This window comes from Phocoena sinus, chromosome 3 (assembly GCF_008692025.1).
Source record: "Phocoena sinus isolate mPhoSin1 chromosome 3, mPhoSin1.pri, whole genome shotgun sequence".
NCBI lineage: Eukaryota > Metazoa > Chordata > Mammalia > Artiodactyla > Phocoenidae > Phocoena > Phocoena sinus.
Window position 1 is genome coordinate 58,588,675 of NC_045765.1, and position 25,821 is coordinate 58,614,495.

The window sequence follows — 25,821 nt, forward strand, 5'->3', positions numbered from 1 at the left end:
AATGATGTTGTAAAATGATGTTATATTAGTGTGTTCTACTCCTTTCTCTTACCACTCCCATTAAGTCTTCTAAACAGAAAAAATTAAAGTGAGTAGAAAAATGGATTTGGTCAAGCAGCCTCTCACATAAAAGCTCTAGAGAAAATGTGTGGGTTCAATTAGCAGCTTCTGTCCAAAATTGAGGATTCTCTGGTTCAACTTTCAGCAAAAGCCTTTTAAAGAGAGCCCTGAACTTGCCTGGAGCTGCCAGATTAACATGTCTTGTATATATTTTGTTTCCAGCTAGGACGAACCCTGAGGAGCCCTTTCATGAAATTTGTAGCACATGCAGTTTCTTTTACAATCTTCTTGGGATTGTTAGTTGTGAACGCATCAGACCGCTTTGAAGGTGTTAAAACCCTGCCCAATGAAACCTTCACAGACTACCCAAAACAGATCTTCAGAGTGAAAACTACACAATTCTCCTGGACAGAAATGCTCATCATGAAGTGGGTCTTGGGTAAGCAAGTCACTCTTTTAATGTCTCCTCCCCTAATTATAACAGGACATTATTAAACCCTGACTTCAGAAGCTCTTCCTCTCCTCTTGAATGCACTCTTGGCAGACAAAATGGTGAGGAGATGACCAGCAAGGAAGCCAAAGTCAACTTCTGTATGTGCTGGTGTAAAAGATGCACAGACCTGTAATATAAATCCCAATTTTGAAAGGAGGTGTTTGGGGGAGATTCGTTCTGTACCTTTCCTTATGTGTGTACTGAAAGTGACTGTAAAGCGTGTGTGTGTGGGGGACATATGGTTTTGCTCATTTAAATATAGTCTACTAGAAGCCTTAGGAAATCAAGTTCTGCCTCTGGAAAAAAGTATAAGATTGCATAGCTTCAAAGATATTTTTTGTTACCACTGAATACTGATACATAGTAGAACAGTAATAATACAAATCTAAAAAGTTAGAGGAGTAACGTGTTCTCATTATTTGTGTTAGTGAACGTAATGAAGCTGTGGAATTCCTCTTTGTGGTGCTATTTTGTGCTGCCAAGGTCTGCCACTGGAATTGCCAAGGAATTGCCAAGGAAATCCTTCCAAATTGCCTCACTGAAAGTCAAGAAAGGCTATCTCTCTTTTGCCTAACTCACAAGAACTATTACTAGTAGAAATAAGCAAGATAAGATAAAACTGGCAATGGCTAAAATTGTACATGGCCAACTGTGTTACAGATTTTTCTAACACTGAAAACTGCAAAATTTATTGGTAAAAAAATCAGATTTCGTAGGAAACAATAAAAAACTGCAAAAACTATAATCAGTGATATTGTAAATAACCAAAACTTGATCAACAAATTATAAGATTTACATCAAGAAGATCTGAATTTGACGGGAATGTTTTGAGTAAAACAAAACTGAAAATAAAAAAGGCAAAAAATATATGCAGTATCAAGATTTTATCAATTAATTAAACTGTCCTAATGGTATTTGCCCCCAATTGCTTTTCTTAACAAAAATTCAATATTGGCATAATATTCATTATGTTTATGTTCACAAACATTGAGTCAAAATGTATTCAGGGTCAAAGTGTCTGTACTTTCAATCAACAAATTCACAAAAGAACAAATACCTGAAAAGACAGCCCAGTACATGCCCTGTGCTAATTAAATGATATTGCCTAAGAGAGCCACAAGAGTTGAACCATTGGAGAATATCCCATAGATCCCCAAACTCAGAACAACTGGGAGTATGGTCTCTAAGCTGGATCTCTCGATAGGCAGAAGGTAATGAGAAGAATGGTTTGACCCAAAGGGCAGAGACAGGAAAGCACACCATGCTTCCCAGGTGCTTTTTTAATCAACCGGCAAGTCTGTAGCCAAAGGTTCATTTTGTAGAGTCACTGGTACTCAAGTTGGAAAGGAACTTTAAAGCCTGTTGCAGAGTAAGTTCTGTGGCTTCACTTTCACAGTTGAGTCTATCCCAATTCTCCCTAGTATACCAGCCCCACCTTCAATTTAACTAAATTAAGCACTTTAACACTAGGCACTTTACAATGGACTGAATGTTTATATCCCCCAAAATTCATATGTTAAGACCCTAGTTCCAATGTCATGGTATTAGAAGTGGGGCCTCTGGGAGGTGCTTAGGTCATGAGGGTGGAGCCCTCATGAATAGGATTACTGCCCTTTAAAAAATATCCCAGAGAGCTCTCTCGCCCTCCCTGTGCCATGTGAGGACACAACAAGCAGTCTGCTAGCTGAAAGAGGGCTCACACCAGAACCCAAACATGCTGGCACCCTGATCTTAGACTTATAGCCTCCAGAACTGTGAGAAACAAATTTCTGTTGTGTATAAACCACTCAATCTGTGTAACTTTGTTATAGCAACTCAAACTAAGACACGGTTAAAAAAAAAAAAAAAAACTCACATGTTGGGTTTATGGATAAAACAAAGTATTTATGGCACCAATCACTCATCCATCACATTTCCCCACCTGGGCTGCAAACAGAAGACAGGTGAGTCCAAGCATACGCCCCATTCAGTGGGTGCTACCATATGTTAACCATGGTACTCCTACTGACCCACGACTTCTTCCTGCATTCTCATATTTCTCTTCCTGGGTGTCAGAGCATTATCCCAATAAGAGGGAAGCATCTCTAGCTACAGAGGTTCCAGCTTTTGTAGTCTGGTCCCGGCTTCTACCCATCAAAGCAAAGCTGAGTTTTCAAGACCATTACATAAGAAGTATTGTAAAGAGGAAGACTTATTTTTCATTGACCTACTTCCTGTTACATTTTAGACAGAAGAAAGATTCTAACTACTTTTTCTTACTATATTTTTCAAACTTTTATCATGAATAATTTTAAGAACTGCAAATTTCGAGAGAAGATTATACTGAACCCTTTGTACCAATCGCTCATCTTCAACAATTAGCAAATCAAAGCTAATTTTTGTTTCATCCTACTTCCCTTCTCTCAACCCTGTAGAATTTTGAATCCAATCCCAGGTATCATAAAATTTCATCTACAAACATTTTTGTGTGTACCCTAAAAGATAATTTTCCTTTTACTTTTCTCTAATCTTTCTGTGCTGCAAGTTCAGTGACATTTTTCTCCATTATCTGTGACTTTAATGCCCAACCACTGAATTTTCCATTTCAAATATTGTATTTTTCAACCCTTTAAGTTCCACTTGGTTCTCTTTTATATCTTTCATTTCCTTCCTCGTGATGTTTGTATTTTCCTTTAAATCCTTGAACATAATGTACATATTTATAGTAAGAACTGTTATAAAGTTCTTAACTCCTAATTTCATCATCTCTATCATTTCTGGGTTACTGACTAAACTTTCTCGTGACATGGATCATATTCTCCTGCATCTTGGTGTGTTAGTAATTTTTGATTGAATGATGGGCACATTACATGTCATACTGGTGAGCATCTAGATTTTGTTGTCTTCCTTTAAAAAGTTTTTTTGCTTTATTCTGACAGGCTGTTAAATTCTTACAGATGAGTTTGGTCCTTTTCAAACTTTCTTAGAGCGGACCTGGAAAAACTTTACCATAAGGATTGATTATCCTTGTACTATAGAGACAGACATCTGGGTCTCTACTAAATGCTCAGGGTAATCAACAAGGATTCTCAACTGTGGATGGTCAGAGCTCAAACATCTTTCCGCTCTGGGTGAGCTCTAGAAACTGTTCAGCTTGCAGCTCTCTTGCCGTTGTTTGTGGCGTTTTACTCTATGCATTCATGACTTAGCATTCAGGGAACGTTCAAAAGGACACCTACGTACATTTCTGGACTATTTTTGTTTGTGTTTGGTTTTGGGTTTTGGTTCTGTATAGTACCTTTCTCTCTGGAACTCTGCCATATAACATCTAATCACTTCAGCCTTCCTGAACTCTAATCTCTGTGACTTCAACTCATTGGGACCGCCTTCTGTGCTTCTGGAATCCTTCTCCATACCCTGCAGACTGAAATGTGCTTCCAGAAATAAATAGAAGACAGGGCTATCATGTGGCTAAGCTTGCTTGTTTCTCTCAAGGATCACAGTGCTCTGCTAGTTCCAACATCTGAAAATAGTTTCTTTTTTTTTTTTCCAGTTTACTGCTCCATCATGACTGGTAATAGAAATCAGGATTCTTTTCCTAAAACAGAACTACAAACATAAAAGAAAACGAATCATTTCTTTTCAAATACCCAGTCAGTATTCAAGTTGCTTTGACTGAGAAGACAAGTTGAATAAACATCCTAGCTTGCTTTCTCTCTTCCTTAAGGTCTCTGTTCACATTTTACCTTATCAGAGTAGTTGAGCAAGCTCTCTTACCTCCCTCCTCTGATAAGGTGAGATGTAAACAGAGACCTAAAGGGAAAGAGAAAGCAAGCTTTGCAGACATCTGGGTGAAAAGCATTCCAGAAAGACAGATCAGTGTGTGTTAAAGGCCTGCATTCAGGAGCAAGCTGGACAAGTTCGAGGAACAGCAACGAAATTAGTGTGGCTGCAGCAGAAGAAATAAGGGGGAGATGGCAGAGATGAGGTCACAGGTTAGGCAGAGTCAATCATGCAACGCATTGGAGGCCATGGTACAGAGTTTAGATTTTACTCTGAGTATGACTGGAAACTGGACAGTTCTGAGCACAGAAGTGACATCCTACGACCTCATTTTCTAATGGATCACTGGCTGCTGTGTAGAGAACAGATGATTCTAGGACAAGAGCAGAAGCAGGGAGACCAGTTAGGAGGCCACTGCAGTAATTCAGACAGGAAATAGCTGGTTTTGAGGAGGTAGTAGATGGTTATTAGATTTTGGAGGTAAAATCAATAATATTTACTACTGGATTGCCTGTGGGGTGTGAAAGAAAGAGAGAGGTCGAGGAAAATTCCAAGTTTTTTAGCTCAAGTAATGGTATAATAGAGAGTTCTTCTAAGGCAGGAAAGACCAGGGGAGGAGCAGTTTGGAGAGAGAGTAGATATGGAAATCAAGAGTTTGGTTTGAGATTATCTATTAGATCTCCAAGTGGAAACGTCAAGTAGCAACTGGATACAGATGCTGAAGGTCAGAGAGGATGGGGCTGGAAACATAAATTTGGGCATGTCAGTCTACTTAAAGTAAACTATATGCAATACCTCAACTGTGAATGTGGACAGATGACCCGAGGACCAAGCCCTCGGGCACAGCAATATTTCAAGGATGGGAAAATGAGAAGTATCTTACCCAGCAAAGGAGACTGAGATAAGACAGTGGTGTCCCAGAAGCCAACCAAAGTCACTGTGTCAAGACCCAGGCAGTGATCACTTATGTCGAGTGTTGCTGACAGATCAAGTAACATGCGGCCTGAGACTTGACCACTGACTTTGGATGCAAAGTTCCTGAGTAGCAAGAGGGGATGGGAGCCACCAGGCAAACAGAGGACTTGCCCTTAGCAGGAGTGTGGACACTTCATCTACTCTAACAGGAGGAAGGTGGAGTTGAGGGCACAGAGCAGGTAGCTTGGTAAATGCAGTGCTGACTACAACATGCAAGTTTTCTGATAGTGCTATTTCTATTTTCTCAATTATTTTCCTCCATATTTTGTAGTTATTAAGCATTGTATTATGTACCAGGCACTGTGCCAGATACTGGGGAAGCAGCTATAAAATAAGACTAATATTATCTTGTCTCTATTTTCTGGAGCTCTTTAATTATAAAATACTGCTAATAATAATAACAACTTTTAAGAGGAAGACATTGAGCACTGTGTTCACTGCATTCTTTGTGCTGGCACACCCTAAGGTCCACAACCTGATATATTCTGCTCAGACACAGAGAGGCTTGAAATGGTAACAGGCCCTTACTGAACGAGTCCTCACATGCTACTCCTGGGCACTGCCAGGAAGGCCTTGGAGCAGCTAGAAACACAACACACAGTTCTCTTCCCCCATGACTCATGAATGCAGTCCTTTGGACAGACTGGCTATACAAACCATGACTCCCTTGCCACCAGGAGCAGCCCTAGAGCTGAACAGGACTTTAGGACCCTAACAAGTTCAAACTGGTCCCCCAGTGATGGACAGAGAGGTTGACCACTAAGAGATGAAGGGCCTTGTCCAGGTGTCCTTGCTTCTGCCCTTCCCACTCTGTGCCTCAGTAGATGTTCAGCACAGGAGCTAGAGATCCATTTAAAATGTAATCAGGTTTGTCACTCTTTGACTCAAAACTCTTCAGTGATATCACATTCTCCCTCAGCATGACAGTCAATGTCACTATAAAGGCCTACAAAGCCCTCCACCTCTCTACCCCACCTCTATGCCCTCATCTCCCATCACCTCCCACCTCATTCACTCTCTTTCAGCCCCACTGGCTTCCTTGCTTCAAATGGTTTCTGCCTCAGAAACTTAGTTAGGCTGTCCCCTCTGCCTAAGACTTCTTCCCACAGGCAGCACCATGGCTCACTCCCTCACTTACTCAGGTCTATGTTCAAAAGTCTCCTTCTACCAATCACAAGCACTGAAACTGAAACTGTGATTAAAAATCTTCCAAAAAACAAAAGTCCAGGACCAGATGGCTTCACAGGCTAATTCTATCCAACATGTAGAGAAGAGCCAACACCTAACCTTCTCAAACTCTTCCAAAATATAGCAGAGGGAGGAACACTCCCAAACTCATTCGACAACGCCACCGTCACCCTGATACCAAAACCAGGCAAAGATGTCACAAAGAAAGAAAACTACAAGCCAATATCACTGATGAACACAGATGCAAAAATCCTCAACAAAATACTAGCAAACAGAATCCAACAGCACATTAAAAGGATCACACACCACGATCAAGTGGGGTTTATTCCAGGAATGCAAGGATTCTTCAATATACGCAAACCAATCAATGTGATACACCATATTAACAAACTGAAGGATAAAAACATATGATCATCTCAATAGATGCAGAAAAAGCTTTTGACAAAATTCAACACAAATTTATGATAAAAACCCTCCAGAAAGTAGGCATAAAGGGAACTTACCTCAACATAATAAAGGCCATATATGACAAACCCGCAGCCAACATCGTTCTCAACGGTGAAAAACTGAAACCATTTCCTCTAAGATCAGGAACAAGACAAGGTTGCCCACACTCACCACTATTATTCAACATAGTTCTGGAAGTTTTAGCCACGGCAATCAGAGAAGAAAAAGAAATAAAAGGAATCCAAATCAGAAAAGAAGTAAAACTGTCACTGTTTGTAGATGACATGATACTATACATAGAGAATCCTAAAGATGCCACCAGAAAACTACAAGAGCTAATAAATGAATTTGGTACAGTACCAGGATACAAAATTAATACACAGAAATCTCTTGCATTCCTATACACTAATGACAATAAATCTGAAAGAGAAATTAAGGAAACACTCCCATTTACCAATGCAACAAAAAGAATAAAATATCTAGGAATAAACCTACCTAAGGAGACAAAAGATGTGTATGCAGAAAACTATAAGACACTGAGGAAAGAAATCAAAGATGATACAGACAGATGGAGAGATATACCATGTTCTTGGATTGGAAGAATTAACATTGTGAAAATGACTCTACCACCCAAAGCACTCTACAGATTCAGTGCAATCCCTATCAAAATACCAATGGCATTTTTCACAGAACTGGAACAAAAAATTTCACAATTTGTATGGAAACAAAAAAGACCCCAAATAGCCAAAGCCATCTTGAGAAAGAAAAATGGAGCTGGAGGAATCAGGCTCCCTGACTTCAGACTATACTACAAAGCCACAGTAATCAAGACAGCATGACACTGGCACAAAAACAGAAATATAGATCAATGGAATAGGAGAGAAAGTCCAGAAATAAAACCACGCACATATGGTCACCTTATTTCTGATAAAGGACGCAAGAATATACAATGGAGAAAAGACAGTCTCTTCAATAAGTGGTGCTGGGAAAACTGGACAGCTACATGTAAAAGAATGAAATTAGAACACTCCTTAACACCATACACAAAAATAATCACAAAATGGATTAAAGACCTAAATGTAAGGCCAGACATTATAAAACTCTTAGAGGAAAACATAGGCAGAACACTCTATGACATAAATCACAGCAAGATCCTTTTTGACCCACCTCCTAGAGAAATGGAAATAAAAAGAAAAATAAACAAATGGGACCTAATGAAACTTAAAAGCTTCTGCACAGCAAAGGAAACCATAAACAAGATGAAAAGATGACCCTCAGAATGGGAGAAAATATTTGCAAATGAAGCAACTGACAAAGGATTAATTTCCAAATTATACAAGCAGCTCATACAGCTCAATATCCAAAAAAACAAACAACCCAATCCAAAAACGGGCAGAAGACCTAAATAGACATTTCTCCAAAGAAGATATACAGATTGCCAACAAACACATGAAAGGATGGTCAACATCACTAATCATTAGGGAAATGCAAATCAAAACTACAATGAGGTATCACCTCATTGGCAGAATGGCCATCATCAAAAAATCTACAAATAATAAATGCTGGCGAGGGTGTGGAGAAAAGGGAACACTCTTGCACTGTTGGTGGGAAAGTAAATTGATACAGCCACTATGCAGAACAGTATGGAAGTTCCTTAAAAAACTAAAAATAGAACTACCCATCAATCCCACTACTGGGCATTCACCCTGAGAAAACCATAATTCAAAAAGAGTCATGTACCACAGGCTTCCCTGGTGGCGCAGTGGTTAAGAATCCACCTGCCAATGCAGGGGACACAAGTTTGAGCCCTGGTCCAGGAAGATCACACATGCCACGGAGCAACTAAGCCCATGCGCTACAACTACTGAGCCCATGTGCCACAACTACTGAAGCCCGTGCACCTAGAGCCCATGCTCCTCAACAAGAGAAGCCACCATAATGAGAATCCCACATACTGCAATGAAGAAAGGCCCCTGTTCACCGCAACTACAGAAAGCCCATGCGCAGCAACAAACACCCAACACAGCCAATAATAAATAAATATATTTTTTTAATTCGAAAAAAAAAAGAGTCATGTACCACAATGTTCACTGCAGCACTATTTACAATAGCCAGGACATGGAAGCAACCTAAGTGTCCATCAACAAATGAATGGATAAAGAAGATGTGGCACATATATACAATGGAATATTACTCAGCCATAAAAAGAAACAAAGTTGAGTTATCTGTAGTGAGGTGGATGGACCTAGAGTCTGTCATACAGAGTGAAGTAAGTCAGAAGGAGAAAAACAAATACCATATGCTAACACATATATATATGAAATCTAAAAAAATTGGTTCTGAAGAACCTAGGGGCAGGACAAGAATAAAGATGCAGTCATAGAGAATGGACCTGAGGACACGGGGAGGGTGAAGGGTAAGCTGGGACGAAGTGAGAGAGTGGCAGGGACATATATACATTACCAAATGTAAAACAGATAGCTAGTGGGAAGCAGCTGCATGGCACAGGGAGATCACCTCCACGCTTTGTGACCACCTAGAGGGGTGGGATAGGGAGGGTGGGAGGGAGGGAGACGCAAGAGGGAGTGGATATGGGGATATATGTATATGTATAGCTGATTCACTTTGTTATACAGCAGAAACTAACACAACATTATAAAGCAATTATACTCCAGCAAAGATGTTAAAAAATAAATTTTTAAAAAAGAAGAAACTGAGAATGAAAAAAAGAAAAAAGAAAAGTCTCCTTCTCAAAGTGAAGACTTTTTTAAACAACCTGTTTAAAATTGCAAGTCTGTCCATCCTCACTGCCCTCTCATTCTCCCTTCTCTTTTTCTTCCTAACAGTTAACATCTCTGACAATAAATACTACATGCTTTCCTTTGTTTCCAGCCTGTCTCAATTAATATTAATATTTCTCTAATCATACAAATTGTAGTTGATTCTTTTCATCTTCTGGTAGCTCTTGCTGCACGTTAAGTATCTGGTTTTCCCAAGGCCCTCTCTCAATAGCCACATAGTGTGACAATACTCTATTACTTCCCCAGACCCCTACTGGATATGTAGGTTGTTCCTCTTCTGCTGTACAATTCTGTGGAAGGGTCAAACCCAATCAGAACTATATTCTTCGTGAACTCCCGATGCTTTACTTGATTACTAGCAGAATTTTTAGAAACTTCTAGATTGTAAATGCAGGAGATTTAAAGCAGGGGCAGAGGAGGTGGAAGCCACAAGGAGCCTAAGACCACATGCAAAGGTAGCAGAAAAACCAGGACACAGTATGAAGGAAGCCAGGAGGCACTTCCCCAGTGGCACAGTGGTTAAGACTCCATGCTCCCAATGCAGGGGGCCCGGGTTGGATCCCTGGTCAGGGAACCGGATCCCACATGCATGCCACAACTAAGAGTTCACGTGCCAGAACCAAAGAGCCAATGAGCCACAACTAAGGAGCCTGCCTGCCACAACTAAGGAGTCCACGTGCCGCCACTAAGGAGCAGATGAGCCACAACTAAGACCTGGTGCAAACAAATAATTTTTTTTAATTAATTAATTTTTTAAAAACTTAAAAAAAAAAAAAAAAAGGAAGCCAAGAGAAGAGCGTGACTGAGGAAGGAGGGGTGAATTTGCTAGCAGACGTGTGTGTTCTCCAGAGCTGTAAGACAACTTGCTTTGGGGAGTACCAAATGAACCAGAGATCACAGATCCTTCTGCCTGGAGAATCTCCAACATCAGTTCATACCATAGGAATACATCTTTCTTGCCTGTATCATGAGCAGCCACTCTGGGGTAGAGGAAAGAGCTTATAATACAGCTTGTGACTTGGAAAGTGTGTCTATACAGACACTCACCAGAGGACTGTGACAACATTAGTGGTTCACACAAAGCCATGGAGCTTGGAGGGCAGGAAGCCTCTTCACCACACATGTCATTTCTCCATCTAGGAAGAGAATTATGTCATGAAGACTCTCTCAACCCAGCTCCTACAGAGAACCTGGCAGTGTTTTCTTAAACAGATGCCCTAGTTGAAAGCTCAATTGATGGAGTGAGATGTAAAGGCCTAGCACAGTAGGAAAATACACTTAAAGAGAGGGAGAGAAGGAAAGAGATTGGGACTGATTATCAAGAAGCCCAGTCCTGACTGTGTCCCTTCTGCCTTGGTGGCTCTGCCTCTCTGAATTTCAGCTTTCACATGTGTAAAATGTGAGGATCAAGCTGCTCGTTCACGTCACCCACCAAGGGTTACAGACTCTTCGAGGGCAGTGCTAAGTCTTAGCTCCAGAATCACACATCTAGGTTTGACCAAGAATAAAACTGCAGAATCAAATGGGCTGTGTTCCTCACCTAAATCATTCTTTTGATGGTTTCCTCATTTATCTAGGTAAGATTTCCAAGTAGACTACTGCAGCCGACCTGCCAAAATTTCTCCCAGCAAGTCAGACCACGTTGCTGCTCCACTTATCACATCTAGGAGCTAACTAGCTTAGAGTGACACATGGCCTGAACGAGGGCCTTTCAGGATCTACTGGGCCTTTACTAAGCCTCCCTGCTGCCAACCTCCAGCCCCAACCCGAACCCCCACCAACCCGAAACCACACTAAGCCTCTTGCAGTCCCCTACAACAGCCTATTCTCCCTCACATCCACAGCCACTACGTGGAACACCTTTCAGCCCCTGCTACCTCCTGGTTCCTCATGCCAGGTGTCTCCTCCTTCATTCAGTCAACAGATACATGTTATTCCAGGCACTCTGCTGGGTCTCATGATTGTAATACTGACTGCTCTTATCACTGTGTATCCACAAACAGTCCCCTGGACGTTTTTATTACAGCATCTCTCACCCTATAGCACTACTGTTTGTGGACACATCTGTCTCTAGCACTAGACCGAGCTTGCTGGGGAAGGGACAGCATCTTCTTGGTTGTGGTATCCCCAGAATGGTGCCTGGCACAAAGTCAGAGCTCAACACTGTCCGTTAAGTGGTAAATGAGTTCCTGACCAGTGACAGTAAGTCTGTGCCTAGTAGAGGCCATGGTGAGCGATAGCACAGTGGAAAGAAGGCCCTGAACCGCCTGTGTGACTTTGGATAATTTACTTGCCATCTTCATACACGAGCCTGTTCATCTGTAAAGTGGAGATAATTACAGTCGGTAGCTATCAAGCTGTAAGGAAGCTTTAGTGTTGGAAGAGTGTTTAGCACAGGGCCTAGCACCGAGCAGGTACTCAACAATGGTTAGCTACTAAAATTAGAGATGGGGATGAGCTTTCTTAGAAAATGTTTGCATCTATTAACATCCTCTCCTTGCCTGGAAAACAAATGAACCCTGAATGTGTGTGAGGCCCAGATTTGTTGCAAAGGACCTGCCACTGAGATGGTGTTTGGATGTTAGGGCCTGAGGATTGAGGGCTTCTAGGGATGTTCTCCCACCTGTGAGTTAACAGAACACCTATATCCTGACCCAATGACCAGAAGTTGACCCAAAACAAAAGACAAGCCTCCCAAGATGTGGTTAGGGAGCGCTGGGACAGTGTAGAGAAGCCCTATGTAGAGGAAGGGGCTATGACCATTTAAGGAATGCACACAGTTAAGTCTCACAGGACTTTGAAGGGGGATCCCTTCTGAATAGCATCTGAGGCAGGGATGGGAGTGAACCACCTTTTGAACTGTCAAGCCCCACATCTCAGCAGCCTGCATGCCGTTACTTAGAACCTGCCTAAAGAAAGCTACTCATTTCCCTCAAGGCCTCCCAGCATTTCCCAACCTGTTCCTCTGCTAGTCATCCTCATTAATTATCAGTTACCATGCTCTCTGCACTCCAGGCATCCCTCGGTGAGGGGGAGTTTGCCTGAAGGAGGCTCCACTGCCCAACATCCTTACTCTCTAAGCCCCTAGGCTCTATATACTTGTCTGATTGACACGCTAGAGGCAAAAGTCCAGGGGGCTCAGGTTGGATAGAAAATGCTGAACTACCCTCAACACCCTGGAAGCAGGGGACCTAATTTCACTCACTGAAGTACTTAATTTCACACATTTCTTTTTTAATTAAGCACTCCTGCTGCTCAAACCCTTGGGCCCATGCTACTTTTACTCATGGACTTGGAATAATTTAAATTAGTCTGGGTAAGTTAATATGTAAATCTAGGAAGACTGATGTGGGCATTGGACCAGGGAGGAAGTGATTTGCAATGCCCAGTGAGGAGCCTCTGTATTGGTCAGAAAAGTCAGTTTACTGTAAATAATTTGCATTTCAGATTCATAGAGCTTTTAGGGCTGGAAATTACCCCAAAGCCTCAAGAAAATCAAGGGACTTATCCAAGGTCACATACCCAGTAAGAGTGACCAAGGTAGAACTGAACCCAGGGCTTCCTGAATTAAAATAATTGATAGCCTGTAATTCTCCTAGTGCTCAGCAAGAAGCAGTTCCACTAAGACATTAGGAATTTTAATTGGGGGGCAGGGGCATAGAGGAAAGCAACAAACATTTTTTCCAGCCTGTAATGGTTTTTCCAATAACATATTTTAAATATCTATTTGAACAGGCACAGATGAAAGTACATTTCATTGTTAAGGAAATTTTACTTCACTGAATTACTACAAAAATTTTCAAAGTGTAAGCTTGGGAAGTATGGCTTTGTTAAAGAAAAAAAGGGGGGAGCAAGGTGTGTGTGGTGGGGGTAGTCTTGTAAACAGATCTGCAATGTTTGGGGACACTTCCTGCTGTCCCCCTCCAATTTGATACAGACATGCAGATCTTAGAATCTGTTTCATCAAACAAAGCCACAACTTCTCTAAACAGCTGTGGAAGAGGCAGGAGGAACCTGGGAAGGCAGGCCATGATGTCTGATGCACGAGAGCCAGGGGGCTGGCAGTGTTAACCTTTAGGGGATATGTGGTCAATGAGCTGGAATTGTTTCACTAACCAATCAGTTACTGATTCTTTTACCATATTAACCTTCTAAGTATGCAGGTGAAGTGTAGCACGGCGTAACACAGAATGGGCTAGTTCTGCATCAAATCTTTCCTACGTCTGAGTAGATGTAAACTCTCTGATGTTAATTAGAAAACATTCAAGAGTCTTTTTTCTTCATTATCTGCTTTCAACTCAATTCTACTTCCTGGAGAAGCAAAGAGCATAGTGGTCAAGAGCGTGGGACTCTAGGGGGAGACCTTCTGGACTCAAATTTCAGATCTCCTGCCTCCTATCTGGGCACATTACAATTCACTATGTCTAAGGAAATATTAGGTGTAAAACTGGGATAATAAGAGAATGTACTTCATAGGGTTACTGCAAAGGTTTGAGGGAGTTAATAGGTACACATACATGTACATAATGTGTATATATTATAACAGATATAATATGTACACATAGTAGGTGCTCAAAATGTTACCAAATAATTTTTAATAATCTAAACTAATTTAATAATCAATGAAGATAAAGGTAGAGAATAGCAATATTCAATAGAAATATAAGGCAAGCCACACCATAAGCCACACATTTCATTTAAAATTTCCTAATAGCCATTTATAAAAAGAGATGAAATTAGTAATAAGAGATTTTATTTGACTCAGTATATCTAAAATATCATTTCAGATTTTAAAATGTTGAGATATTTTACATTTTTTGTAAAAAGTCTTTGAAATCTGGTGTGTATTCTACTTATACGGCATCCCTCAATTTAACTGGCCACATTTCAATTGCTCAGTATCCACATGTGACTAGTGGCTACTGGATAGTACAGGTATATAAGGATACACACCCAGTTGTTAGTCTCAGCTACCTCACGAGGCTGGCTTAGAGGTGGGATGGGGGAAGTAGCAACATCTCCTTGACTTCTACATCAACATGTAACAGTGAAGACATATGTCTTTAAAATCCAATAAGTTATAAAAGAGTAAGGAAAAGAAAAACTAATAACCCCAAACGAATGTTCACTCAAACATTCGTAGAAATATAAAGGAAAGCATTCTAATCAGGGAGTTAGGAGAACTGGGTTCTAGGACATATGTGGGACCTTCAGAAAACCCTTTCCCATTCCTGGACCTCAGTGAACTGGATGATTCCTTATAACCTCCCAGTTCTTAAAATATATAAATATCAGCCATTACATTTCTCCTATATTTCCTCTAAGAATCTGTCAACGGATAGGAACTCTCTCCTCACACCTGGAGATGGTTTATCTGCAAGCAGAGGGACAGGTGACACGAATTCTTGCCGTCTGTGGGTTTCCTGACTATAAATCTGCCTTTTAAGGCATGTTTTCGTTTGCTGCTGGCTCTCAACGTTCCCAGCTCCAAAGAACCTACATTTACATCTGTACCCTGGTTCCCTTCGTGCCCCCTATGGTCACACACGCCCGGAAATGCAAAATGAGCCTCACCTTCTCACTCTCCCGCAGGAATGATTTGGTCCGAATGCAAGGAAATCTGGGAGGAGGGGCCGCGGGAGTACATGCTGCACCTGTGGAACCTGCTGGATTTCGGAATGCTGTCCATCTTCGTGGCCTCCTTCACCGCAAGATTCATGGCCTTCCTGAAGGCCAGCGAGGCCCAGGTGTACGTGGACCAGCACGTGCAGGACGACACGCTCCACAACGTCTCACTTCCACCAGAAGTGGCCTACTTCACCTACGGTGAGTCCAGTCGGCGGCTGTTCGGCTATGCCTTCCGCTCCGCGCGCTTCCGGGGCGTGGCCAGGGGCCGTCAGCTTGGCTTGTCCCGCAGCTGGTGGTTTGTAACATGGGTGTGGCCAACTTTGGTGGTTTCTACTGTCAAAGCAGACACCGCCCCGCCACTCTCCAAGAAAGCCCTAGTCCCTGCAATACAACCAGCTGAATAGAACGTGTAATTAGTGACTACGAGAAATGAATCGTTTTGTGTTGGAAAGGATGGATTTGTTTTGAGAAGGTTCTTGGAGCGTTTCGGGGGGATCCTTTTATTTTTTTATTTTTCTTTTTTAAAGAAATCTCATTTCTGATGTGGATCCAGGAGCTTTTCCTTACATATTGGATCCCTGTATTTTCTGCAAAAATAAGTCTTGCTTTCCCAGTTCAAAAGTTATTTTCTCATGGCAAGATAGGTTCTTAGAAGATGCCTTAATTCTTTCAAACCGCAAGGCCATACAGTGTGAGATGCTAGATTGAATTTTTAGTAATAAGAGTTAAAGCATCCATTTATCAAGGGTCCTCTAGGTGTCAGGAACCGTATAGACATTTTACACCATAAACTCCAATCATTGCAACAGCCCCACAGAAAGGATTTTGTTGTTGTTGTTCCTATTTTAGAGAGGAAGAAACAGGTTTTCATGGCAAGGCTTCCAATGTTCCCAGAAATACAGTACTGCCTTGGATAGCAAGGGATCCTGGTCCAATATGAAATGAAAACGATGCAGAATGGCACAGTGTTTATGTTCGCAGGCTTTGGAGTTAGAGAGACCTGGATTCAAATCCTATTTCTGTAGCTTACTGTAAGGACTTGTTGACTAAATTTTTCTGACCCTCTATTTTCCCATATGTAAAACTGGGATAATACATGACAGAAAGTTTGTTTTGAGGGTTAAATAAGTGCACATGAAGAATTTTGCACTGTGTTCTGAAATATTAAATGCTCACTAATAGTAACAAGTTATTATCACTACTACCTCTGGGGTCGTTTTCTGGCTCAATCACTGTAGCTTCTGTACTAAAAGAAAGATGAGTGGGGAGAAGAAACAATAGATATTTGTTGTTACTGGTAAATTAGCTGGACATTTAATAGGCACTCACTAGTGGCATGAAAGGTTTGAATGTCAAATGTCCCTGTTAGATGGAAGCCACGTGGTGTGTATGACCACAGAATCTTCATGATCAGGTACAGCAATGATCTCCAGAAGGTTGGCCACTTAACACAAAACTTGAGTTGCTGCCCATATTCAATATAGATTGTGTTACACAGATTATGTTACATGTAAATGTGGTAGGGAACCCCACACACACACTAAGCAATGGAGAGCCTTGTAGTATTACAAATCATCCACTCTTCATTTGTTGGTTTAGCAAAACTAGACATTTTAGAAGCACGGGTTTGCATATTTTCCCCTCTATGCTGCTCAGGGTTCGTTAAGGAAAGATGAGAGAATCTTGATACTGCATTGAATACTTTTCTTAGGGCTGTGATTCAAACCACAGTATTGCTTCTATTCCTTTTCTGGAATAGAATAGGAATTTTCCTATTCCTATTGCTTCTAAAAGGACTTCTATTCCTTTTCTGGATTGTATTAAAGTCTCACCCATTAAAGTCTCACCCAACCCAAAGCTTTGCAGTTTATTGCCCTTGCATTGTGGTTCACCCGGTACCCTTGAAATCTTTTGCATCTCAAAGGGTTGGCTTGTGCCCCAGTTATGGAGGCAGAGCGCCCTCTAGTGGTCAGCCAGGCAATGGTTCCCTTCCAACCTCCACAGCACCAAGTAGGCAGGTGTTTTTCAGGTTATAATAGGGCAATTTTTCTCCTAGAAACAGCTCCAAGGGGAAGAAAATCCCTTGTCTGAATCATCAAAGTGCTGTTTGCTTTTACACCCATCAAAATTCTTACAAGCCAGTCAAAGTAGAGTACTGTTCACTAAAAGTCCTGACCGGGTCACCAGGGTCTGACAACAGCTAAATCTATCTTAATATATTGATTATAGGAATGGCTTTTATTATTACAAATGAGGTTTAAGATGATAAATTATAGGGGAGAGAAAAAAGGAATTCCTTTTGGCGTCTGTTTGAAGAATCTGAGTCCTATTTCATGTTATCCAAATGTGTTATTTATCCATGGAGGGCAACAGATATATTGGAAAAATACATTTGCTCCCCTTACTTGTCTTTGAGTTTTATGACCTTGATGAGAACATAAAGTCTACAACTTTATATATTTCTGCATATAATTTAGAATGCACTACATGAAAGTCTGTGTCAAATGGAGGCCTGGCTCCCCTTACTAAAGATCTCTCACTGCTCTTTATGATTATAATTGTTTAACAGAGTCTAGCTTTGAAAATAAAGAACAAAATTCTTCTCTTCCATCTCCCTTGAGGTGCCAAGAATCACTATGTAATATCCTTGCTATCTGCATTTACCTGGCTCTGAAAAGGACCCCATACCCCAAATCCAGTCTTTAGAATGTCAGTAATAATACCTCCTCTACAGGGCTGTTGTGAAAACTGCAGTTAATATAAGTGTAGGGGCTAATTTAGGTTTCTCTATGTTTCTCAGTTTAAGTTTCACTTAGTATTTCTCAACAGGGGCACAACTGACCTGTTCAGCAGGGCAGTTCTTATGGAACAGGTCTGTCTGGAGCATTGCAGGATATTAGCATCCCAATAAGACTCCCACCCAGTCATTGTGACAACCACAGATGCCCACACACACACTCTGCCCCAGGAGGAAGGTTCTACCCGCACTTGAAAATCACTGTATGTCTTGACACATAGAAGGCAGCTTATTAAAGAAAGCTGCTGCTCCTTGCACCATTAGAACTACAATAGAAACACTTACAGGTTTACTCTGCTGAAGGAATATGTACCCAGGGCAGCTCAGACCCTCACCAGTGACCACAAGCAGAATCTCCCCAGCACAAGACAGGTCCCAGGACTCTTGCCACCTGGAACAGGGAAGTCATAGCAAACCTGGACGACTGGTCACCAGTTTTGGGGCCTTAGCTCAGTCAGGGAGCAACTCACAGATACACACTGCCTGAGGAACCAAACCCAAGAGCATTTTCTCGGGCAAGAACCTTCAGATTCCTGGCCCCCGTGTGAGCTCATTTGTTCTGATTTATGGCTAAACTTGTGGTTAGGATTTCATTCAGCCATTTAACAAACATTTATCAGCACCTGCTGTGTGCCAGACCCTTGTCCCCCAAAACCCCTGAGTGGCCTGCAATTTGTTTTCCAGCTAAGCACTTTACATAGATGATTTCATTTCATCCTCACTACATTGATATTATCCCCAATTTGCAGATGGGGAAAATGAGGCTTAAAAAGTTAATTGGACAGCCTCTTCAATAAGTGGTGCTGGGAAAACTGGGCAGCTACATGTAAAAGGATGAAATTAGAACATTCTCTAACACCACACACAAAAATAAACTCAAAATGGATTAAAGACTGAAATGTAAGGCCAGACACTATAAAACTCTTAGAGGAAAACATAGGCAGAACACTCTTTGACATAAATCGCAGTAACCTTTTTTGATACACCTCCTAGAGTAATGAAAATAAAAATAAACAAACTGGACCTAATTAAACTTAAAAGCTTCTGCACAGCAAAGGAAACCATCAACAAAACAAAAAGGCAACCCACAGAATGGGAGAAAATATTTGCAAATGATGCAACCAACAAGGGATTAATCTCCAAAATATATAATACAAACAGCTCATGCAGCTCAATATCAAAAAAACAAACAACCCAATCAAAAAATGGGCAGAAGATCTAAATAGACATTTCTCCAAAAAGGCACACAGATGGCCAAAAAGCACATGAAAAGATGCTCAACATCACTAATTATAAGAGAAATGCAAATCAAAACTACAGTGAGGTATCACCTCACACAGGTCAGAATGGCCATCATCAAAGTCTACAAATAATAAATGCTGGAGAGAGTATGGAGAAAAAGGAACCCTCCTGTTGGTGGGAATGTAAACTGATACAGCCACTATGGAGTTTCCTTAAAAAACTTAAAATAGAACTACTATATGATCCAGCAATCCCAATCCAAAATATATCCAGAGAAAACTGTAACTTGAAATGATATATGCACCCAAATGTTCATTGCAGCACTATTTACAATAACCAAGACATGCAAGCAACCTAAAAGTCCATCAACAGAGGAATGGATAAAGAAGTGTGGTATATATATATATATATATATATATATATATATATATATATATACATATATATATATATATACACACACACACACAATGGAATATTACTCAGCCATCAGAAAGAATGAAATAATGCCATTTGCAGCAACATGGATGGACCTAGAGATTATCATACTAAGTGAAGTAAGTCAGACAGAGAAAGACAAATATCATATAACACTTATATGTGGAATCTAATTTTTAAAAAAGATACAAATGAACTTATGTACAAAACAGAAGCAGACTTATAGATATCAAAAACAAACTTACGATTTCCAAAGGGGAAATGTGGAGGGGAGGTATAAATCAGGAGCTTGGGGTGAACATACACATACTACTATTTATAAGATAGATGACTGACGGGGACCTACAGTATAGCACAGGGAACTCTACCCTGTGATAACCTATATGAGAAAAGAACCTAAAACAGAATGAATATCTGTATATGTATAACTACATGAATCACTTGGCTGTATACCTGAAACTAACACAACACTGTAAATCAACTATAGTCCAATAAAATTAAAATATTAAAAATTTTTTAAATGACAATAAAAGATTTTAAAAGCAAAACAAAAAGGTTAATTGACTTGCCGAGAGTCATATTTTACATACAGCCACTGCGTAGAAAGGGCACTTTCGACCTCAGGTCTGTCTGACTCTAAGTCTGTGTGCCTCCCCACCACCTCCTTGTGAATGGGACAGCCCCTGCTTGTGGAGCTCAAACACTGGGAAGGAAGATAGGATAGCAAGCAGCACGGCGAGTGCATGACAGGAGGGCACACGGGATACTGTGGGAGCAGCAACGGGTACAGGGAGGCTGCCCCAGCCTGTGGGGGGCACAGAAGGCTTCCTGAAAGAGATGACACCTGAGCAGAGTCTTGAAGGGTGACTGGGATTGAAGTGACGGGAGAGTCCAGGCAGATGGGCCAGCATGTTCCAAGAGGGAGGGTGGCACCTTCAATGCATTAGGATTAATTTAAAGACAAGGGCAGGAATGGCAAGGGATGAGGTTAGAGGCCTCTAAAGATGCCTAACTGGTTTCTCTTCCAGAGCAGATCCTGTTGCCCAGTGAGTAACCCAGATTGTTTCCTTTTAGCCAGGGACAAGTGGTGGCCTTCAGACCCTCAGATCATATCGGAAGGGCTGTATGCGATAGCTGTCGTGCTGAGCTTCTCTCGAATCGCGTACATCCTGCCAGCCAACGAGAGTTTTGGGCCCCTGCAGATCTCCCTGGGGAGAACTGTGAAAGATATCTTCAAGTTCATGGTCATTTTCATCATGGTATTTGTGGCCTTCATGATTGGGATGTTCAATCTGTACTCCTACTACCGAGGTGCAAAGTACAACCCAGCGTTTACAACGTGAGTACCCCTTTGCTCTCTCCTAAGGGGCTCTCCGGGCTTCCCAGGGATCCTTGGCAGCCTCTTGCAAGTGTCTCCTCACAGAGACTCAGGTTTCCTTGGCATTTCTAAAGCTTAAAGGCAACTTTATTCAAGGGCGGTTTCGAGTTCAGGTTCTGGAGTTGGAAAAGCAGAAGGGCTGGGTTTAATCCTCACTTTGCCACTTACATGCTGTGTGGCCATGAGCATGTTCCTTAACTTCTCTGAGTCTTAGTTTCCTCATCTTTAAAATGAGGCAACTAATAATACCTGCTTAATAGGGACAGTGTGAGGATTCAATGAGCTGATTTAGCTGCCACACAGTAAATTAAATAAATGGGAGGCATTATTACTATTATGATTGGCTTAGCTATGTTACCTAGAAAACAAAGCCCTGGGCAGGTCTTGCATGCCAATATTTCACTGGAGAGAGGGAGTTGTAATCCAAATGAAATAAGATCAAAGGAAAAAAGAAAATGGCGTGTGGGGGGGGCAGGGAAAGCACATAGAGGTTGCTGACCTGGCCACCGTCTACCAAGGCATACAACTTGGTCACCACAGACTTCTACAGTGAGACATATAGTACTACATCTCAGAATAGCCCATCAGGATAGAATTAGATAATTTATCAGCCAGACCTTTTCCATCTGCTGTCTTTTGTCTTTCATTAATCAAATTCACTCCACAGAACATTAGTGTACCTACACTTCTAGGTCTGCCCCCGGGGAAGCCGTATCTGCACAGCATGGGAGGTAGGTCTGCCTGTGGGCACAGGTCAGCAGCTCTCCATGCCTGACTTGGCAAACCAGTGCTGTGCACAGGCACCGAGCAAGTCCTGCAGGACCACGTGCCTCAGAAGCAGCAGGGAAGGCCCAGGCGAGGGAGGCTAGAGGCACGCGGTGTGACTGAGTGACAAGGCACTGTCAGGCCGACTGACTCCGGGGTTCCAAAGGAGCTGCCGCAGGCAGAGCAAGCAATGCCAAGGCCTCCCCCACGGGGTGGTGTCGGAGCTCACTGAGCCTATGTCCACAAAGACCCAGCGCTCCTCCCCTCTGGGGGATGCCAGGGGGTCTCCTGGAGGGCCATCAGTAGCAGTGAGCAGTGGTCTAGTAGAAGGATCTGGCAAATCTGAGTTTACACTGGCATCGGCATTTCATAGCTAATGACCCTAAGCCAAGTCACTTGATTGATCTGAGCCCCCGTGCCCTCACCAGCAATATGGAAATAAGACTTCCCACCCTTGTTCATAAATACCTTCACACATAAACGAAGGGATTCTGTAAAGTGCCTGAAGCTCAGAAGCGTTTCCAGTCCAGGTCCTGCCCCAGGCTCACCTGGTCCCAGAACTGCTCCCTGCCTTCATCAGGCTCCCGCCCAGAGTCTCGAGGGAAGGACAGTCAGGTCTCCAGACACAAGCATGGCAGCTGGAACCCACAGGGCTAAGCACTTGCCGACACGGGTCCCCAAGAACCCCTGAGCGGCCTGGAATTTATTTTCCAGCCAGTGACAGTGGCGGAGCCGTACCGTGCAGGCTCCTTGAGCAGGTCCCACCTGCAAGGGGCCTCCACTTGACCCTTCTTCCAGAGAAATCACCCTTCAAGGGACGGTCCATGACTCGAAGAACCCAGACCAAGTGCAATGGACCCTGTGCCCCTCAGCTCAGAATCGTGGACAGCACTGCCCTGCCCGAGAAGAATTGCCCAGAAGGGTGGGCCTCTGAGGTTGCTGAAGCACAAAAGCTGTTACTCTCTGAGGCAAAGAAGTAGTCTGTGTTCACAGAGAACAGGTGCCTGGCCAGCGCTGAGAAATGCACCCGGGGGGTGCCTGGCTCTGTGTCTCAGCACACCACACACCCCTGGCTCAGACAGACTAGGTTTCAGTCTGAGCTCTCCTCTTACTGGCTGTGTGACCTTGGGCAAGTGTTTAACCCCCCTGGGCATTCATGTCCCCAGCTCTGAAGCGAGAATACCAAGACGGCCAGGTTCACAGGATTGTTGTAAGGCTCCAAAACGAAGAAATCAGATTGAATTATAGTGCTTGGCAGATAATAAGCCTTCAATGAATAATAGTGATCATAATGGAAATGATGAGTAGTAAGGAGGAGGGGGCAGGATGAGCTGTAAGAAAGGACACCTGGGGACCGACCGGCTCTATAGGCCCTTTCTGGACAGGGGCCTAGCCTACCAACTGTCCACCAGATCAGGCCAAGTGCGATAGTGGATCAGTTGGACTACTTTATAGCACTCCAACACTCAGTGGTTAACTGCTGAAGGAATGAAATAAGCTTGAATCACCCCAAAGCAAATTTGCTCTGGATCTGCTAGAGGCAAAGCTAACTGTACACACTCAGTGTGGGATGCATCGTTTATTGATGTCAAGATGTCAGTCAATACACAAAGACTCTCACCCTCTGTGGTAAGCCCCGATGTCCCTCCTGTGTTTCCAGTCTAGCACGATGTCTTGTACATAGCATTGCTCACTAAGTGCTTCGTAAACAAGAATGAGGGAATCAACAGGAGAAAGGAAGCCAGATTCGAGGCAGTAGGATAAGCAGTTGACTAGGAATCTGACCACGAGGACCCCTCTGTCCCATTTCTCCTACCCTGGGTGTTCTGTGCAATCCCCCTTTGCTCCCCCTACAAGGAGGCTGTACTGTCAGCCCACAGTCCCTCCGAAAGTTGGTAGCACGACACATGAAAAAGGTCATGACTTAAGAGCAGGGCTGTCCAGGCCACAGTTCTCAGCTGGACACAGCACAGCCAATCTATAAAGGGAGTCTCTGGGATCAGGAAAAGTCATGGGGAAAGGTAACAGCAGGAGGAAGGGCCAAAGCAATTGGCTTGTCCCATTGCTGGGAACTGAATGGAGCTTTCTAGACGTGAGAAACCCAACCAAAGAGGATTCAGGCTCTCCAGGATGGCAAGGGAGAGAAAAAGGCAAAAGCAAGCACAGTAAAGAAAGGACAGGATATCGCCTTGGGAACTCCTAAAATGGGATGTGAAGCTGTGAATAGGATTTGATTGAACAGGAAAACAGTCAACAGAGTGGTGAAGTGGAGAGGAAAGAATGGATTTTTGTAAATGTCATCTCTTACCTTTTGACTGCTCTCTGGAGATATGGCCCCCCACCCCCAGCCCCCAGAGATCTTTGATAAGCAAAAAGCTTGAGGGGGACTCAGAGCTATTCTGAGTGCCAGCAATGTTGGTGATGAAGTCCAATGACTCCCTTGGTGAATGCTACATAACAGCCCACACCCGGGCCACCCTGCCCAGCTCAGGATCATCCCTTTGGCCCACCCCCAGGGCACCCTCTGTCTGTGTGTGGAATTTAGAGCTTTAGGGTAAGATGGTCCTCTCATCTGCTTCTATAGAGTCAGAAGACTCAAGGCTACAGAAAGGAAATTTGGGCTGGAGCACACTGTGGGTACTCTTCCCCTATCTTTGCCCCCCTCAACCCCACCCCAGCCATGTTCAAGGACAGCTTGGGTCCCTAAGGGAGTCCACTTTGAAAGTCAGCTGTTAGGAACCAACAGACAGCTAGCTGTCTCACAAGAGCCCTGTTCACCTAGGAGTGTGGGCCCAGGCCAGCTCACAAAAGCCAGTCCCACCCGAATCCCACTGAGTTATAGTCCCGTCCCAGACGGAAGGGGGAGAGACAACCTGGGACAAAAGGAAAGAGAAGAAGAAAGGTTTCTCCACCAGCAACAGACCCACAACCCTCAGCCAAGCCCTGCCCTAACCACCAGTGTGTTCCAGTTCCAGAATCACCATACCTCCCTCCCCACCCCCAAATTCCCATCCCGTCCACCTGGCAGACCTCAGTGAGGGGAGGTAGAGGAAAACAGACAGATCGAACTAATTCTGCCCAAGGCATGAATAAATACACAGTATGAACAGTCTTCATTGAGACCAGTGTTCCGCAGACCACACCAGAATCATCCAGGGAGATGGCTAAACCTGAGTCTTCCCGGACCCCACCCCTCAGAGAGCCTAGTTACCTCCTTTCCAGGTAGGCCTAGAAGTCAGCACAAACAATCCACTGGGGGATTCTGATATAGGTGGCCTTAGGACCACACAGTGAGAAATGCTGATCTGATTCTACCTCATCATTACTCAGATGGGGAGACAGACCACGCTCAGCTCTGCACACTGAAAAACAAAAAGAGCTCGTTAACCTGAGTGAGTGTGTTATTGATAGGATTTCAAGCTCTGTGCAGTCAGAATACGTAGCCAGATTCCAGCGGAGAGCATGGTCTGCAGTCAAATCCTAGGAGCAGTTAGGAGGCAACTTTCCAGCCTCCTCTCCCTTCAGAACCAAAGGTCTGGTTATGTTTCACAGCTGCTTCAGTGTCGGGGGCTGGCGTGAAGGGAGGAGCAGGAAAAGGGGCACGTGTGCGCACGGGTTATTGGGTGGTGAGCTGGGCCTGCCTGCGCGTGACAGATGGGCACCAGCTGGCAGCTCACTGTCTCTAAGTCACTTCTGTTAGAAACTGCAAATGACCAGAGGTGAGGAGGAGAAGGTGTGCAGACTAGTTTTATGCTCCCAGAGTATAAAATCGAAGTGTCCTGAGACGGGGGTAAGGAAGTGGAGGTGAAATCGCCTGAAAATGCATTTTCTTTCAAAGAGTCTTAAA

General features: G+C 43.0%; 1 protein-coding gene across 1 annotated transcript in view; it reads left to right on the forward strand.

The window, feature by feature from the left end:
• The window catches only part of TRPC7 (transient receptor potential cation channel subfamily C member 7), a 143,359-nt gene that overhangs the window by 90,511 nt on the left and 27,027 nt on the right, over window positions 1–25,821 (forward strand). The window contains exons 5-7 of the mRNA XM_032628614.1: window positions 283–499; window positions 15,319–15,552; window positions 20,906–21,170. Of these exons, the coding sequence (XP_032484505.1) occupies window positions 283–499; window positions 15,319–15,552; window positions 20,906–21,170 (716 nt within the window). The remainder of the gene's footprint in view (window positions 1–282; window positions 500–15,318; window positions 15,553–20,905; window positions 21,171–25,821) is intronic.